We start from the raw sequence: 19,735 nt of genomic DNA, 5'->3' as shown, positions 1-19,735 counted from the left end.
CTTTTTGTCAGGAGTTTCCCAAGCTTTTTCAAAAAGAGCGTTCAGTTCATGAGAGGGAGGAAACGTTACCTCAGGTTTATTTCCTTTATACATACAGACTTTTGTATCAGGAACAGCAGGGTCCTCAGTGATATGTAATACGTCTTTTATCGCCACAATCATGTACTGAATACTCTTAGCCAGTTTTGGATGTAATCTGGCATCACTATAGTCGACATTGGAATCAGAGTCCGTGTCGGTATCTGTATCTACCATCTGGGCAAATGCACGTTTCTGCGACCCCGAAGGGGTCTGCACATGTGACAATGCATACTCCATGGATTTCCTCCATGTCTGGTTATTAGACTCAGATTTATCAAATCTCTTAGCCAACTTGGTCACATTTGTATTTAAAACACTCAACATATTGACCAAATCATCCGTCGGCGGTGCCGACACTGTCACTCTCACAGAACTGTCTGTCCCCACGCCAGCCTCCTCCTGGGAAGAGCATTCAGCTTCAGACATGTCGACACACACACGTACCGACAGCCACAAACACACTGGGGCTACAGGAGACAGACCCACAGCAGAGCCTGTTAGAGAGAGTTTTGCCAGCTCACACCCAGTGCCTATCCCGGTTCTGAAGTCAGCAATACTGCCCAGACCTGCTAGCGCTTTTATCATATATAATAATTCACCAATCACTAGTGCCCCCCCCCCCATCCCCCCTGTTTTGCACCCTGTTACTTGCACAGCAGTGTGGAGGTCAGAGCCAGCGTCTCTGCAGCCTTCTGTGAAGAGAAAAATGGCACTGGTGAGAGCTATGCGGCTAAGCCCCGCCCCCGACATGGCGCACTTCAGTCCCGCTCAAAATTCTTTATAATGGCGGGGTCCCTTAACAAGTGCCTGGGCACTGTTATACTCTATGCCAGTGCTATTTGAGGCCCCCCATGCTGCCCAGGGCGCCCCCCCTGCGCCCTGCAGTGCCGTGATCAGTTTGGGAGCATGGCGCGCAGCGCGACCGCTGCACGGTACCTCAAACGCCGTCATGTGCCGTCACTGAAGTCTTCTGATTTTCTCATACTCACCCAGCTTCAATCTTCTGGCTCTGTGAGGGGGGTGCCGGCGTGGTTTCGGGAAGAAGCAGCTAGGCGTACCTTAGTGATCGAACCATCTGGAGCTAATGGTGTCCAGTAGCCTAAGAAGCAGAGCCCTTGAACTCTTAAGTAGTAAGGGAGCCTGGGAGCCTGTAGCCAGCAGGTCTCCCTGAAAATAATAAACCTAAATAAAGTATTTTTCTGAGAAACTCAGGAGAGCTCCTCAGTGTGCATCCAGTCTCGTTGGGCACAGAATCTAACTGGAGTCTGGAGGAGGGGCATAGGATGAGGAGCCAGTTCACACCCATTCAAAGTCTTATAGTGTGCCCATGTCTCCTGCGGATCCCGTCTATACCCCATGGTTCTTGAAGCATCCCCAGCATCCTCTAGGACGTATGAGAAAGTGAGTTAACTGGTGAAACCGGTGTGCACCAGAGGTCTCCCCTTGTCTCATTTTCACTGTAATAGCTACTCACCCATAGTCCCTTGCGTGGTAACTCGTGACTCATCATTGACCTTCATGTCTTCTGCCTGTCTGTGAAGCCCCTGTGCACCTCCTGGAGTCTCAGGCACAGTCTGGGCGCTGTCCCGCAGCAGGTGCTGGTCCATAAGAGCTTGAAGGATGGCGCAGAAGGTGGATACTTCGTGTACTCCCTGCGCTGTAGGTGCACTGTGAGGATGCAGTGCGAGGATGCAGTGCTGTTTCAGGTAGCAGAGGGTATGAGGTATAAGGTGGTCACACAACATCTGGACCTGCTGCTCCATGCTCCGTGTGATGCTGTATTTCACATACAAGTTTGACATGAATGCTCCCAGTATTGCCCTCCATGTCTCATGCCCACCACAGTGCACAATGCTGCACATTGTGGACATAGCAGGACTAATAGAGGATGTATCTGGCATTTCAAATATCAGCTTGATACTGTCCGTAAGGTGAAGCCGCTGACCATTGGTCAACGTCAAAACAGGGTGTGAGCCAAAGAGGCAGGCCACGGGCTCCATCCACCTGCTGGACGCTGACCCATCCAGCACCAACCACTTTGGGGCTGCGGATTCTGCATATGATTCGCTCTGGAGAAGACTTGAGAATATGCTGCCACCTTTCCCATATGTTCCCCCTCCCAGGAGCTCTGTGGGGCTGAGCGTGTTGGGGAATATATGCACAATGTGGACAGGCTGCTTTTTATGATTGCAGCTACCACTCACAGCTCCCCCAGACCCTGTAAGCTCCACATTACCCATGGGATTGTTCAGGGCTTGGTGAAGAACTCTCCAGCATGTGGATTTCCCACTTCCGGCTGGACCGGTCACTAGGATGCCTTGGCTTTGCTCAATGGCATGGTAAAACTGCAGAACATTACTTTCCAGCTCTGCGTGGTCTTCAAACCCTGACTCCCGCAGATGTAGTTTAATGGCTTTCCATAGCGCAGCATCAGGTTCATCCCATGGTGGTAGAGATGTGTACATCGGGAACACACCTCTCAGGATATCCCACAGGTGAGGAGACTCCGACACTGAAAGGTGGGACCAGAGCGAGGATGTGGTGAGTGCTGATATAATGCTCTTCTCTTCCTGTAGACCAACGGTGTCTGAGGAATTTCCAAGATCATCTATAAGGGGCTGATCCACCTCGCTGGGAATTGTCACCGGCCCTCTGTGCCCAACACACTTCCCATTGAACATCCTCCTGCTTGGGATCGTCAAGGCCGTTGCTCTCTGCAGCACAGATTTTAGTAGTGATGGAGCGCTCTCTGCAGTGATGGCTCCTGACTCCTGTGCGATCTGGAAAAAGCAAGACATCTTCTTGGCCAACTGAAAATGTTGCTGGAAACCTGCAGAAAGTAGAGTGAGTTCTGCAATGGAGCGCAGGTCAGGAGGGCAGAGTGATACAGGTCTCAGGAGCAGGCGAAAGTTATAAGGGACTGGACATGAGGACTGTACGTCTGGAAGGGTGATAAAGCAGCCATAACTTCCCATCACTGGAACGGTCCTTCCCTCTAACTGGATGTTCCCCAATAACTGATCCGCAGACTCTGAGACTGATTCCACATGCTCACAGGCCGCTCTTCCTTTCAGTAACGCCTTACAGGAAGACTGGATCTCTACGAGAAGCTGCCCTAGTGATTCCAGAACACTGCTGGTCAATCTCTGTGCGCTGTCTAACAGAAGCCATGTCCCTCCGCGCAGAGTTCCATGCAGGTGCAACGTCAGTTGGCTGAGATTAATTCCAGTCCAGCACTTCAGCACAACAACCTGGCGGCCAAGGGCATCGCCAAGCGCCATCACTGTCTGAGTCCTAAAACCCTCATCCTGGCCAATCACAGTTCCACACTGGAAGTGTTGCAATGCCAGCAACAGGCCTAGCGTAGTTCTGTCCGAAATTGCGGTGTCATTAATGCTCATGTCTAATCCAACATACTCGTACTTATATGGTAAGTGGTATCCCAACACGTCTACATAGCAGAGCAGCGGAACCGCGGGCCCATCTGTGCCAGGCATCCCCTCAGTCTCGCCAACATCTTCACACGTGCTTCTCCTTACATCATGACAGCTGGGCTGTGGGTGTACTCTGTACTTCATCAGTTTGGTCCATGTGAAGGAATCGAGACTCTGTATCTCTGTATCCATCAGGCTCAATGTTCGATCCCTTTGGAGAATTGCCAGATGGATCCAAGCAGATATAAAGACCAGTTCCCTGCGATGATCCTGGTCTAGTTCCCTCAGTCTCTCTACCAGGAGCTGGATCTTGATATTGAGTTTCTCTCTGTAAGATACTTTCTGATCAGTGAGGAGAACTTTCTCCATGCCCTCACACCACAACACTTCCTCAGTGATTGCCAAGCATTGCCAGGGAAAGTCTGTTCCTTTCTCTACCCACTGCCTGGCATTCTCATGATGAGTGAGAAGTGAAAGTCCAGCTCTACCTTCAGACAGGCAGAGCTCCAGCTGGTATTTCAGGCATTCCCCAAGTCTTTTCTCTATCTCCATTAGCCATGAAATAGTCTTTGGATCCCACAGAATGGGAGACCGTAAATTCAGCGTTTCCTCATGATTCCCCATAACCCCGATGGTTACTGCCTGGCTGCTTAAGAGTGGGAATCTTGATGTATTTGTAGACTGAGCTTGGAAAAGGACATTTGTAAGCCTGGGAAAGCACAAGAGAGCACATGGTAGGCGTTCCGGAGGCTCTGGGGAGGCTGCAATGATGCTGAGCAGGTCTTGGTCACCCAGGAAGAAGAGGCGAGGAAAGGCGCAGCGTGTCGTGTACAGCACATCGCCCATCTTTACTATGATATTTTCCATGGCACTTATGCCCGTCTGAAGAGAAGCACATAAAGCGTCACCATAGAAATGCCACCCGCGCTTCTTGTTGGGCTTTAGTATGGATAAAACGAGAGGATCCTGTAGGGTCACATCCAGAAATGAGCGGTAGTTCAAGTCAATGTGATGGAACTGTGTGACCTGTAGGACAAGACACAGAATACAGTGATGGATAGATCTGGCAAGAGCAGCAGATTACAGAGACATCAGATGACAACCACAACATCCGTCACCCTTTATAACCTTACATCCTATGTGATCCTAGCCTTATGCCGCTCCCACGCACTACAGGAGAGTGTTCCTGCTACCCACTAGTGTTAGTGCATGTCTTCTTACTCTACTACCGCTCTTCATCTGTATAACGTTCTACTCCTGTACCTTGTGTACCCTAATATAGGTGGCAGTTTCCATAATGTACCCCATCTCTGCTCCGAGCCATACATACTGAGCTCCTTCATATTTTCCAGCCATCTTGTGTGATGTAGGCTATGCACCATTGTAATAATACTCCAATGCTCACTCTCTAAGGTATATCCTTCAGGAGGTTTGGCTCCATGCTACAATTATCTAGTTGTGTCCTCACCAAGGACTCTCATAGCGGCTTCACCACCTCTCTCTGTCTGCTACTAATTCATCTTTCTAGACGACCTATCACCGACTGGCCTTCCCCATTATGTATCAACATCATACCCTCCAATATGACCCATTCCATTAGGTACAAAGTGCTCTGATCCTGGACTTCCTTGCCAGTGGCAGTTGCAGAGGTGAGGCTGCACCACAGTCCAAAATTCATATAGGGGAGTCACACCAACTGCCACCCCAAACACTGCCACACGTCACCAGCTGGGACTCACTGGCAGTTGGTGTGGTTCCCCTGTTTACATTTTGGACTGTGCTTCTGTCCCACCTCTGCAACTGCCACTGGCAAGGAGGTCCAGGATCAGAGCATTGTGTACCTAATGGAATGGGTCATGTTGGAGGGTGTGTCACACCTTTTGTCTAGTGGGATGAACCAAGAGCGAGAGCTGAGATGTAGTGAGATCAGGCTACAGCCAAGGGTGTAGCTACCATAGATGCAGGGGAACAGCTTCTGTGGTGCACACAAAGTTCTGGCTATGCCCTTGACTACAGCGTTAGCGGCACAGATGGCGCAGCTACACTACGGGGGATTACTGCTATTATTATTACTCAGTATGTCTGGCTCTGAGTCTCGGAAACAGCAGTGGCTACGTGTCTGTGACCTGATGCTAATGCCACTACACAGCCCTTCCCTGGTGTACGTCCGTGCGCCTAAATGTGCGAAGACTGAGATACCCACTTGCATGCCACTCTATTACTGCCTGGTGCATCTTTAGATACCACCATGTAAACTTGCACCAGTCCCCTGGTAGTCTGAGTATGGCCTCCTACGTGAGCGGCTGAGCATCCCTGTACACAACCACTTTCAGCGTCACCCCTGTGGCACTCCCATGAGTTGCTACTTCTGCCTCATATGCTGTCTATACAGATCTGCTACCGGTCGTCCTGTGCGGCATCGGGGCACTTGTAACATAGTAACATACGGGGTCATTCAATTCTACGAAGAAAGCGATCACACCGGCGATTGCAAGAAGATTGACACTGGGCCAAATGTGTGCTATTAGTGATGACACTGGGGCAGATGTGCATTCTCAGTGATGACGTTGGGGCAAATGCGCTTTGTTAGTGATGACACTGGGGCAGATGTGCATTCTCAGTGATGACGTTGGGGCAAATGCGTTTTGTTAGTGATGACACTGGGGCAAATGTGCATTGATAGTGATGACAATAGGGCAAATGTGCATGGTTAGCGATGACACTAGGGCAAATGTGGATTGTTAGTAATGACACTGGGGCAGATGTGCATTCTTAGTGATGACACTAGGGCAAATGTGCTTTGTTAGTGATGACACTGGGGCAAATGTGCATTGTTAGTGATGAAACTGGGGCAAATGTGCATTCTCAGTGATGACGTTGGGGCAAATGCGCTTTGTTAGGGATGACACTGGGGCAAATGTGCACTGTTAGTGATGACACTGGGGCAAATGTGCATTGTTAGTGATGACACTGGGGCAAATATGTGCTATTAGTGATGACACTGGGGCAAATGTGGATTGTTAGTGATGACACTGGGGCAAATGTGGATTGTTAGTGATGACACTGGGGCAAATGTGCATTGTTAGTGATGACAATAGGGCAAATGTGCATTGTTAGTGATGACAATAGGGCAAATGTGCACTATTAGTGATGACACTGGGGCAAATGTGCACTATTAGTGATGACACTGGGGCAAATGTGCATTGATAGTGATGACAATAGGGCAAATGTGCATTGTTAGCGATGACACTAGGGCAAATGTGGATTGTTAGTGATGACACTGGGGCAAATATGCACTGTTAGTGATGACACTGGGGCAGATGTGCATTCTTAGTGATGACACTGGGGCAAATGCGCTTTGTTAGTGATGACAATAGGGCAAATGTGGATTGTTAGTGATGACACTGGGGCAAATGTGCACTATTCGTGATGACACTGGGGCAAATGTGCACTGTTAGTGATGACACTAGGGCAAATGTGCATTGTTAGTGATGACACTGGGGCAAATATGTGCTATTAGTGATGACACTGGGGCAAATGTGCATCGTTAGTGATGACACCGGGGCAAATGTGCGCTATTAGTGATGACACTGGGGCAAATATGCACTGCTAGTGATGACACTAGGGCAAATGTGCATCGTTAGTGATGACACTGGGGCAAATGTGTGCTATTAGTGATGACACTGGGGCAGATGTGCATTCTTAGTGATGACACTGGGGCAAATGCGCTTTGTTAGTGATGACAATAGGGCAAATGTGGATTGTTAGTGATGACACTGGGGCAAATGTGCACTATTAGTGATGACACTGGGGCAAATGTGCACTATTAGTGATGACACTGGGGCAAATGTGCCCTGTTAGTGATGACCCTAGGGCAAATGTGCATTGTTAGTGATGACACTGGGGAAAATATGTGCTATTAGTGATGACACTGGGGCAGATGTGTATTCTTAGTGATGACACCGGGGCAAATGTGCATTGTTAGTGATGACACTGGGGCAAATGCGCTTTGTTAGTGATGACAATAGGGCAAATGTGGATTATTAGTGATGACACTGGGGCAAATGTGCACTATTAGTGATGACACTGGGGCAAATGTGCACTATTAGTGATGACACTGGGGCAAATATGCCCTGTTAGTGATGACACTAGGGCAAATGTGCATTGTTAGTGATGACACTGGGGCAAATATGTGCTATTAGTGATGACACTGGGGCAGATGTGCACTATTAGTGATGACACCGGGGCAAATGTGCATTGTTAGTGATGACACTGGGGCAAATGTGCTTTGTTAGTGATGACACTGGGGCAAATGTGTGCTATTAGTGATGACACTGGTGCAAATGTGCATTGATAGTGATGACAATAGGGCAAATGTGCATTGTTAGCGATGACACTAGGGCAAATGTGCACTGTTAGTGATGACACTGGGGCAAATGTGCACTGTTAGTGATGACACTAGGGCAAATGTGCATTGTTAGTGATGACACTGGGGCAAATATGTGCTATTAGTGATGACACTGGGGCAAATGTGCATCGTTAGTGATGACACCGGGGCAAATGTGTGCTATTAGTGATGACACTGGGGCAAATGTGTGCTATTAGTGATGACACTGGGGCAGATGTGCATTGTTAGTGATGACACTGGGGCAAATATGTGCTATTAGTGTTGTGATGACACTGGGGCAAATGTGCATCGTTAGTGATGACACCGGGGCAAATGTGTGCTATTAGTGATGACACTGGGGCAGATGTGCATTCTTAGTGATGACACTGGGGCAAATGCGCTTTGTTAGTGATGAAACTGGGGCAAATGTGCATTCTCAGTGATGACGTTGGGGCAAATGCGCTTTGTTAGGGATGACACTGGGGCAAATGCGCTTTGTTAGTGATGACACTAGGGCAAATGTGCATCGTTAGTGATGACACTGGGGCAAATGTGTGCTATTAGTGATGACACTGGGGCAGATGTGCATTCTTAGTGATGACACTGGGGCAAATGCGCTTTGTTAGTGATGAAACTGGGGCAAATGTGCATTCTCAGTGATGACGTTGGGGCAAATGCGCTTTGTTAGGGATGACACTGGGGCAAATGCGCTTTGTTAGTGATGACACTAGGGCAAATGTGCACTGTTAGTGATGACACTGGGGCAAATACGAACTAATAGCGATGACACTGGGGCAAATGCGAACTAATAGCGATGACACTGGGGCAAATGCGAACTAATAGCGATGACACTGGGGCAAATGCGAACTAATAGCGATGACACTGGGGCAAATGTGCACAGATATTGATGACAGCTACTTTCACCAGCGGATGGATGGGGGCGGTATGGACGCACAGATGTCACCAACTCTAAATACAGGCGAAGATCCACATTCATTTCTGCGTGCAATGCAGCCATGACTCTGACTCCGCCTCCCTGAATATACGTTTTCCATTGGTTGGTGGGAGTGCAGAGCTAGGCACACTAATCTATACAGGGAGAAAACACTGAGACGCTCTAACCACGCTGATAGGAGTCTGATTAGTGCTGAGGGACATGCTGGACAGATGAGTACAAAGTATGACTGGGGTTCTAACCACCCAGAGCTCTGAGGTCATGTATAACCTCACTGTACACTGCTCGCAGTCTGCTACTGTTCCAGGGGGTAGGTATATATACAGAGACAATGCTGGCACTCACCATCTCTGCGCTGGGAATCTGCATCTCCAGCTCATGCTGAGCCTTGGTCAGGAAAACCCACTTCTCCTGGAAAGTGACCCAGAGATCTACAGCGTGTGCTAGGGAAATAGAGACATGCAGTAAGAACACAGGGACCATCACATCCACACCTGGACCTCATCATCCATGGGGGACCCCCCACATCCACACGTGGACCTCATCATCCAAGGGAGACCCTCACATCCACACCTGGAATTCATCATCCAAGGGGGACCCTCACATCCACACCTGGACTACAGCATCCAAGGAGGACCCTCACATCTACACCTGGACCCCATCATCCAAAGGGGACTCTCACATCCACACGTGGACCTCATCATCCATGGGGGACCCCCCACATCCACACGTGGACCTCATCATCCAAGGGAGACCCTCACATCCACACCTGGAATTCATCATCCAAGGGGGACCCTCACATCCACACCTGGACTACAGCATCCAAGGAGGACCCTCACATCTACACCTGGACCTCATCATCCAAAGGGGACTCTCACATCCACACGTGGACCTCATCATCCATGGGGGACCCCCCACATCCACACGTGGACCTCATCATCCAAGGGAGACCCTCACATCCACACCTGGAATTCATCATCCAAGGGGGACCCTCACATCCACACCTGGACTACAGCATCCAAGGAGGACCCTCACATCTACACCTGGACCTCATCATCCAAGGGGGACCCTCACATACACACCTGAAATACAGCATCCAAGGAGGACCCTCACATCCACAAATTGACAACAGCATCCAAGGAGGACCCTCACCTCTAGACCTGGACCTCATCATCCAAGGGGGACCCCCCACATCCACACGTGGACCTCATCATCCAAGGGAGACCCTCACATCCACACCTGGACTACAGCATCCAGGGAGGACCCTCACATCTATACCTGGAACTCATCATCCAAGGGGGACCCTCACATACACACCTGGACCTCATCATCCAAGGGGGACACTCACATCCACACCTGGCTACAACATCCAAGGAGGACCCTCACATCTACATCTGGACCTCATAATCCAAGGGGGACCCTCACATCTACACCTGGACCTCATCATCCAAGGGGGACCCCCATATCTACACCTGGACCTCATCATCCAAGGGGGCCCTCACATCCACACCTGGACTACAGAATCCAAGTGAGACCCTCACATCCACATCTGATCTACAGTATTTAAGGGGGGCCTCACATCCACACAAGAACCACAAAATCCAAGGGGGAGCCTCACATCACCACCTGACCTGCAGCATCCAAAGGGGAACCATCAATCCACACCCGGATCACAGATATGCCCCGTTACCACTCAGTGATGCCCCGTTACCACCCAACAATGCCCTGTTATCATCCAGTACACCACATTAGGTTATTACCATCCAGTGATGTCCCACTGTCACCCAGTTAAGCCCAGTTGTCACTCAGTTATCACCCAGTGAGTCCACGTTACCACCTAGTGATGACTGTTATTACCCATTACCACCCTTGATGTCCCGTTATCAGCCAGCAATGCCCCATTACCACCCATTGATGCCCAGTTATCACACAGTGACGCCCTATTACTACACAGTAATGCTACTGCTATAATACCGGGACACTGTGTCAATGGCCCAAATGTATTAAGCCTTGAAAAGTGATTATGGATAAAGAGTGGTGTAGGTGTAATGTAGGGACGCTGGTGTAGGTGTAATGTAGGGACGCGGGTGTAGGTGTAATGTAAGGACGCTGGTGTAGGTGTAATGAAGGGACGCTGGTGTAGGTGTAATGTAGGGACGCTGGTGTAGGTGTAATGTATGGACGCTGGTGTAGGTGTAATGTAGGACGCTGGAGTAGGTGTAACGTAGGGACGCTGGTGTCGGTGTAACGTAGGGACGCTGGTGTCGGTGTAACGTAGGGACGCTGGTGTAGGTGTAATGTAGGGATGCTGGTGTAGGTGTAATGTAGGGACGCTGGTGTAGGTGTAATGTAGGACGCTGGTGTAGGTGTAATGTAGGGACGCTGGTGTAGGGGTAATGTAGGGACGCTGGTGTAGGTGTAATGTAGGACGCTGGTGTAGGTGTTATGTAGGGACGCTGGAGTAGGTGTAATGGAGGGTTGCTGGTGTATGTGTAATGTAGGTACGCTGGTGTGGGTGTAATGTAGGGACGCTGGTGTCGGTGTAATGTAGGGACGCTGGTGTCGGTGTAATGTAGGGACGCTGGTGTCGGTGTAATGTAGGGACGCTGGTGTCGGTGTAATGTAGGGACGCTGGTGTCGGTGTAATGTAGGGACGCTGGTGTCGGTGTAATGTAGGGACGCTGGTGTCGGTGTAATGGAGGGACGCTGGTGTATGTGTAATGGAGGGACGCTGGTGTAGGTGTAATGTAGGGACGCTGGTGTCGGTGTAATGTAGGGACGCTGGTGTCGGTGTAATGTAGGGACGCTGGTGTCGGTGTAATGTAGGGACGCTGGTGTCGGTGTAATGTAGGGACGCTGGTGTCGGTGTAATACAGGGACGCTGGTGTCGGTGTAACGCAGGGACGCTGGTGTCGGTGTAACGCAGGGACGCTGGTGTCGGTGTAACGTAGGGATGCTGGTGTCGGTGTAACGTATGGACGCTGGTGTAGGGGTAACGTAGGGACGCTGGTGTCGGTGTAACGTAGGGACGCTGGTGTCGGTGTAACGTAGGGGCGCTGGTGTCGGTGTAATGTAGGGACGCTTGTGTCGGTGTAACACAGGGACGCTGGTGTCGGTGTAACGTAGGGACGCTGGTGTCGGTGTAACGTAGGGACGCTGGTGTAGGGGTAACGTAGGGACGCTGGTGTAGGGGTAACGTAGGGACGCTGGTGTCGGTGTAACGTAGGGACGCTGGTGTCGGTGTAACGTAGGGACGCTGGTGTCGGTGTAACGTAGGGACACTGGTGTCGGTGTAATGTAGGGACGCTGGTGTCGGTGTAATGCAGGGACGCTGGTGTCGGTGTAATGTAGGGACGCTGGTGTCGGTGTAACGAATGGTCGCTGGTGTAGGGGTAACATAGGGACGCTGGTGTCGATGTAACGTATGGACGCTGGTGTCGGTGTAGCGTAGGGGCGCTGGTGTCGGTGTAATATAGGGGCGCTGGTGTCGGTGTAACGTAGGGGCGCTGGTGTCGGTGTAACGTAGGGACGCTGGTGTCGGTGTAATGCAGGGACGCTGGTGTCGGTGTAACGTAGGGACGCTGGTGTCGGTGTAACGTATGGAAGCTGGTGTAGGGGTAACGTAGGGACGCTGGTGTCGGTGTAACGTAGGGACGCTGGTGTCGGTGTAACGCAGGGGCGCTTGTGTCGGTGTAATGCAGGGACGCTGGTGTCGGTGTAACGTAGGGACGCTGGTGTCGGTGTAATGTAGGGACGCTGGTGTCGGTGTAATGCAGGGACGCTGGTGTCGGTGTAACGTAGGGACGCTGGTGTCGGTGTAACGAAGGGACGCTGGTGTCGGTGTAATATAGGGGCGCTGGTGTCGGTGTAACGTAGGGACGCTGGAGTAGGTGTAAAGGAGGGTTGCTGGTGTATGTGTAATGTAGGTACGCTGGTGTAGGTGTAATGTAGGGACGCTGGTGTAGGTGTAATGTAGGACGCTGGTGTCGGTGTAACGTAGGGACGCTGGAGTAGGTGTAATGGAGGGTTGCTGGTGTATGTGTAATGTAGGTACGCTGGTGTAGGTGTAATGTAGGGACGCTGGTGTAGGTGTAATGTAGGACGCTGGTGTCGGTGTAATGTAGGGACGCTGGTGTCGGTGTAATGTAGGGACGCTGGAGTAGGTGTAATGGAGGGACGCTGGTGTATGTGTAAAGCAGGGACGCTGGTGTAGGTGTAAAGCAGGGACGCTGGTGTAGGCGTAATGTAGGGATGCTGGTGTCGGTGTAATGCAGAGACGCTGGTGTCGGTGTAACGTAGGGACGCTGGTGTCGGTGTAGCGTATGGACGCTGGTGTAGGGGTAACGTAGGGACGCTGGTGTCGGTGTAACGTAGGGACGCTGGTGTCGGTGTAACGAAGGGACGCTGGTGCCAGTGTAATATAGGGGCTCTGGGGTCGGTGTAATGCAGGGACGCTTGTGTCGGTGTAATGCAGGGACGCTGGTGTCGGTGTAACGTAGGGACGCTGGTGTCGGTGTAACGTATGGACGCTGGTGTAGGGGTAACGTAGGGACGCTGGTGTCGGGGTAACGTAGGGACGCTGGTGTCGGTGTAACGAAGGGACGCTGGTGTGGGTGTAATATAGGGGCGCTGGGGTCGGTGTAATGCAGGGACGCTTGTGTCGGTGTAATGCAGGGACGCTGGTGTCGGTGTAATGCAGGGACGCTGGTGTCGGTGTAACGTAGGGACGCTGGTGTAGGTGTAATGTAGGGACGCTGGTGTAGGTGTAATGTAGGACGCTGGTGTCGGTGTAACGTAGGGACGCTGGTGTCGGTGTAACGTAGGGACGCTGGTGTAGGTGTAAAGTAGGGACGCTGGTGTAGGTGTAAAGCAGGGACGCTGGTGTAGGTGTAAAGCAGGGACGCTGGTGTAGGTGTAATGTAGGGACGCTGGTGTCGGTGTAATGTAGGGACGCTGGTGTCGGTGTAATGTAGGGACGCTGGTGTAGGTGTAATGTAGGGATGCTGGTGTAGTTGTAATGTAGGGACGCTGGTGTAGGTGTAATGTAGGACGCTGGTGTAGGTGTAATATAGGGACGCTGGTGTAGGTGTAATATAGGGACGCTGGTGTAGGTGTAATGTAGGACGCTGGTGTAGGTGTTATGTAGGGACGCTGGAGTAGGTGTAATGGAGGGTTGCTGGTGTATGTGTAATGTAGGTACGCTGGTGTAGGTGTAATGTAGAAACGCTGGTGTCGGTGTAATGTAGGGACGCTGGTGTCGGTGTAATGGAGGGACGCTGGTGTCGGTGTAATGGAGGGACGCTGGTGTCTGTGTAATGGAGGGACGCTGGTGTCGGTGTAATGGAGGGACGCTGGTGTATGTGTAATGTAGGGACGCTGGTGTCGGTGTAATGTAGGGACGCTGGTGTCGGTGTAATGTAGGGACGCTGGTGTCGGTGTAATGTAGGGACGCTGGTGTCGGTGTAATGTAGGGACGCTGGTGTCGGTGTAATGTAGGGACGCTGGTGTCGGTGTAATGTAGGGACGCTGGTGTCGGTGTAATGTAGGGACGCTGGAGTAGGTGTAATGCAGGGACGCTGGTGTATGTGTAATGTAGGGATGCTGGTGTCGGTGTAATGTAGGGACGCTGGTGTCGGTGTAATGTAGGGACGCTGGTGTCGGTGTAATGTAGGGACGCTGGTGTCGGTGTAATGTAGGGACGCTGGTGTCGGTGTAATGTAGGGACGCTGGTGTCGGTGTAATGCAGGGACGCTGGTGTCGGTGTAATGCAGGGACGCTGGTGTCGGTGTAACGTAGGGACGCTGGTGTCGGTGTAACGTAGGGACGCTGGTGTCGGTGTAACGTATGGACGCTGGTGTAGGGGTAACGTAGGGACGCTGGTGTCGGTGTAACGTATGGACGCTGGTGTCGGTGTAGCGTAGGGGCGCTGGTGTCGGTGTAATATAGGGGCGCTGGTGTCGGTGTAACGTAGGGCTGCTGGTGTCGGTGTAACGTGTGGACGCTGGTGTCGGTGTAGCGTAGGGGCGCTGGTGTCGGTGTAATATAGGGGCGCTGGTGTCGGTGTAACGTAGGGGTGCTGGTGTCGGTGTAACGTAGGGGTGCTGGTGTCGGTGTAACGTAGGGACGCTGGTGTCGGTGTAACGCAGGGACGCTGGTGTCGGTGTAATGCAGGGACGCTGGTGTCGGTGTAACGTAGGGACGCTGGTGTAGGGGTAACGTAGGGACGCTGGTGTCGGTGTAACGTAGGGACGCTGGTGTCGGTGTAATATAGGGGCGCTGGGGTCGGTGTAATGCAGGGACGCTTGTGTCGGTGTAATGCAGGGACGCTGGTGTCGGTGTAACGTAGGGACGCTGGTGTCGGTGTAATATAGGGGCGCTGGGGTCGGTGTAATGCAGGGACGCTTGTGTCGGTGTAATGCAGGGACGCTGGTGTCGGTGTAACGTAGGGACGCTGGTGTCGGTGTAATGGGCACATTATCAGGGCTGTATAAAGCGTCATTACACAGAATACAGAGAAAATGTCCAGATCTGACATACAGCTGCCCCCTCATGTTACCCCGCAGTAATACCCCCTGCGTGCGCGGGGTCTCTTTATCTCCTAGGACACAGCATCGGATCATCTGCGACACCATCAATCGGCTGCATGGACCATGAGGTCGCACAAGCCGGCCGCGGCAGCTACAACAAAGAGGCGAGGAGAACCCGGCTCTGTCCCACCCCCGCAGCGGCGCCTTCGCTTTGTTTCCAAACAGCATCAATCACCGACATTCTGACGCTTATCTGCGTCCTCCGTGGCAGACCCGTACTGCACATGTGCTAGACCGCTCCGGCACACGTTAGGTACTTTGCCCTTGCGCCGCTATAACGCCAGGACCTGAATCGGGCCCCTGGCATGCTGCAGCGCCCGGCGGTGTAACTAGGATGTCATGGGACGTTCTCACCTAGCTGGGGTCACAGAGGACAGAGATACGGGCGCTGCAGGGTTCGGCATAAGCAGAAATGCACCTGTATCTGATTAGAGTAAGAACCGGGCGTACAGGCGGACGCGCTGCAATATATATATATATATATATATATATATATATATATATATATATATATATATATATATATATAAAGCCAGTGCGATTTACCTTTGAGATTAGTGATGAAACAATCAATGACTCAGATAATAATGAAGAAAGGCCCCAGATTACTGACCAGCGCTGATCGGAATAGTCTTTTACAGAACCGCAGTCTCCACCCTGTTAGTTTGCTGTACGCCCAATTTTTGAGTGTTTGTCGCATTGATGACACCAGAGAGGGGATGGAGGATCCATTAGAGAAAGTGTTAATAACATTTATACATAGAGGTTCTGATGAGGACACATTACCACACCTCCCAATACTACAAACCTTCAAAGAGAGACACCTGCCCGCCCGAAAAGGAGGCGTGGCCTATGCGAAAGGGGGTGCAGCTTCACGGATGAGCCCGCGAACGCGAGCCAGGAGCCACGTCCCCATTTACGTCACTGAGGGGATATGACCAGCGCTCCGTGAGCCGCTGACATGCCCCCTCTCCTACTGTCTCCACTGCCTCCCCCCCCACACACACACACACACACCGGGGGACGCTCCGACACGCGGGTGGGACAGCGGGACAGACCCAAAAAAACTGGACTGTCCCGCGAAAATCAGGACAGTTGAGAGGTATGTAATAAGACACAGAAAATGAAAGCTCTAAGTAAATGTAGACAGGAATTACTACAATGTGCTGTGAAAGAGAGAAAGAAGCAGAGAATCACTTGGGTAAATAATTTCAATGATAGGAGCAGGATGATTCAACAACAAACAAGGAATCACTGGAAGTTGGTTTCTAGTGATAAGGAGCTATCAGCTATTAATCAATAATCTATTATGCATTGTTATAAGAGAGGGGGAAAAAATCGGATTTTAATTACCTACCGGTAAATCCTTTTATCGTAGTCCGTAGAGGATGCTGGGGTCCATATTAGTACCACGGTGTATAGACGGGTCCACCAGGAGCCATTGGCACTTTAAGAGTTTAACAGTATGGGCTGGCTCCTCCCTCTATGCCCCTCCTACCAGACTCAGTCTAGAAACTGTGCCCGAGGAGACGACATACTTCGAGAGAAGGAATTACACAGATAGTGGCGAGATTCACACCAGCTCACACAACAAGGCAAATCCGTCCAACATGCCGGAACAACTCAGCAAAAGCTGAAACATAAACAACGCAGAACTTACCTAGGAGCCAGGCAGTACTGAACTAGAAACCAATGCAGGAAAACGCAGCACTGGGCGGGCGCCCAGCATCCTCTACGGACTACGAGAAAAGGATTTACCGGTAGGTAATTAAAATCCTATTATCTCTTACATCCTAGAGGATGCTGGGGTCCATATTAGTACCATGGGGATGTACCAAAGCTCCCAGAATGGGAGGGAGAGCGCGGAGGCTCCTGCAGAACTGCTTGACCAAACTTGAGGTCATCTGCGGCCAAAGTATCGAACTTCTAAAACTTAGCAAACGTGTTCGACCCAGACCAAGTAGCAGCTCGGCAAAGCTGTATAGCTGAAACACCCCGGGCAGCCGCCCAGGAAGAACCCACCTTTCGAGTAGAGCGGGCCTTTACAGATTTTGGACACGGCAATCTTGCCATAGAATATGCATGCTGTATGGTGAGCCTGATCCAGCGTGAAATCGACTGCTTAGAAGCAGGACACCCAATTTTCTTGGGATCATAGAGGACAAACAGAGAGTCAGATTGTCTATGACGAGCCGTCCTCTTCACAAAAAATCTTCAAAGCCCTCACAACATCCAAGGCCTTTGAAGCAATTGAGGAGTTAGTAGCCACTGGCACCACAATAGGTTGGTTGATATGAAAAGCTGACACAACCTTAGGAAGGAACTGCGGACGAGTCCTGAGTTCCACCCTATCTTCATGGAAGACCAGATAGGGACTTTTACAGGACAAAGCCCCCAATTCCGACACACGTCGAGCACAAGCTAAGGCCAACAAAGTGACCGCCTTCCACGTGAGAAATTTGATTTCAGCCTCCTGTAGAGGCTCAAACTAATCCGATTGCAGGAACTGTAATACCACATCAAGATCCCAGGGTGCCGTTGGCGCCACAAAGGGAGGCTGGATGTGCAGAACCCCTTTCAAAAAGGTCTGAACCTCAGGGAGGACAGCCAATTGTTTTTAGAAGAAAATGGATAAAGCTGAGATCTGGACCTTGATGGAGCCCAATCTCAGGCCCATATCCACACCTGCTTGCAGGAAAAGGAGAAAACGTCCAAGTTGAAACTCCACCGCTGGAAATTTCTTGGACTCACACCAATACACATATTTTTTCCAAATTCGATGGTAATGCTTAGACGTTACCCTCTTCCTAGCCTGTATCAGGTTAGGAATAACCTCGCTTGGAATACCCTTCCGAGCTAAGACCTGGAGCTCAACCGCCATGCCGTCAAACGTAGCCGTGGTAAGTCTTGATAAGCAAATGGCCCCTGCAGTAGAAGATCCTCTCGAAGAGGTAGGGGCCTTGGATCTTCCAGCAGTAGATCCAGCAGATCCGCGTACCAAGCCCTCCTTGGCCAGTCCAGAGCAATGAGCATTGCCACAACCTTTGTTCTTTTTATAAGTTGTAGAACTTTTGTAATTCGAGGAAGTGGAGGGAACACATACACTGACGTGAACACCCACGGTGTTACTAATGTGTCCACCGCCACTGCCTGTGGGTCTCTCGATCTGGAACAGTACCTCCGCAGCTTCTTGTTGAGGAGGGAGGCCATCATGTCTATGTGAGGAGCCCCCCACCAACCGGTTACCTCCTTTAACACCTCCGGGTGGAGGCCCCACTCTCCTGGATGGAGATCGTGTCTGCTGAGGAAGTCCTCTTCCCAGTTGTCTACTCCCGGGATGAAGATTGCTGATATCGCTAAAGCGTGCCTTTCTGCCCAGAGGAGGATTCTTGTCACCTCTGACATTGCAACCCTGCTCTTCGTTCCGCCTTGTCGGTTTAGGTAGGCCACTGTGGTTACGTTGTCCGACTGCACCTGAACAGCCCAATCCTGCAGAAGGTGTGCTGCTTGAAGAAGGCCGTTGTATACGGCTCGTTGCTCCAGGATGTTTATTGGGAGAAGGGATTCTGGACTTGACCACCTTCCTTGGAAGGTTTCCCCCTGAGTGACTGCTCCCCAACCACCATCCGTGGTTAGAAGGATCCTGAACGCCGAATCTTTGGCCCTCCAGAAGGTGTGGTAGTTGTAGCCACCAGAGGAGCGAAATCCTGGCTTTCGGTGACAGACGTATCCTCTGGTGCATATGTAGGTGAGATCCCGACCACTGGTCCAAGAGATCCAGCTGAAAGGATCGAGCATGAAACCTTCCATAATGCAGAGCCTTGTAGGAGGCAACCATCTTCCCCAGAAGGTGGATACACTGATTAACCAATACCCGGGTAAGCTTCAAGACATCCCGGACCATTGTTTGAATCACCAACGCTTTCTCCACCGGTAGAAACACCCTCTGCACCTCTGTGTCGAGGATCATCCCCAGGAAAGACAGCCTCCTTGTCGGCTCCAGATGAGACTTTGGAAGGTTCAGGATTCAACCGTGCTCCTTGAGCAGATGTGTCGTGAGAGCAATGGATCTTGACAACTTCTCTCTGGACGATGCCTTGATCAGCAGATCGTCCAGATACGGAATTATGTTCACCCCCTGCTTGCGGAGGAGAACCATCATCTCTGCCATCACCTTGGGGAAGACCCTCGGTGCAGTGGAGAGACCGAACGGCAGTGCCTGAAACTGATAGTGATCATCTAACGGTGCAAACCTGAGACAGGCCTGATGCGGCGACCAAATGGAATGTGG

At 51.2% G+C, this 19,735-nt stretch overlaps 1 protein-coding gene across 2 annotated transcripts in view; it reads right to left on the bottom strand.

The window, feature by feature from the left end:
• The window catches only part of DNHD1 (dynein heavy chain domain 1), a 392,142-nt gene that overhangs the window by 193,107 nt on the left and 179,300 nt on the right, over nucleotides 1–19,735 (bottom strand). For both annotated transcript variants that reach the window (XM_063950780.1, XM_063950781.1), the window contains exons 20-21: nucleotides 9,203–9,300; nucleotides 1,556–4,541 (exon numbers count right to left, since the gene is read on the bottom strand). In XM_063950780.1, coding sequence (XP_063806850.1) covers nucleotides 1,556–4,541; nucleotides 9,203–9,300 — 3,084 coding nt within the window. The remainder of the gene's footprint in view (nucleotides 1–1,555; nucleotides 4,542–9,202; nucleotides 9,301–19,735) is intronic.

This window comes from Pseudophryne corroboree, chromosome 2, assembly GCF_028390025.1.
Source record: "Pseudophryne corroboree isolate aPseCor3 chromosome 2, aPseCor3.hap2, whole genome shotgun sequence".
Classification (NCBI taxonomy): domain Eukaryota; kingdom Metazoa; phylum Chordata; class Amphibia; order Anura; family Myobatrachidae; genus Pseudophryne; species Pseudophryne corroboree.
The sequence above is the reverse complement of the archived record's forward strand: the minus strand, read 5'-3'. Positions and strand labels throughout refer to the sequence as shown.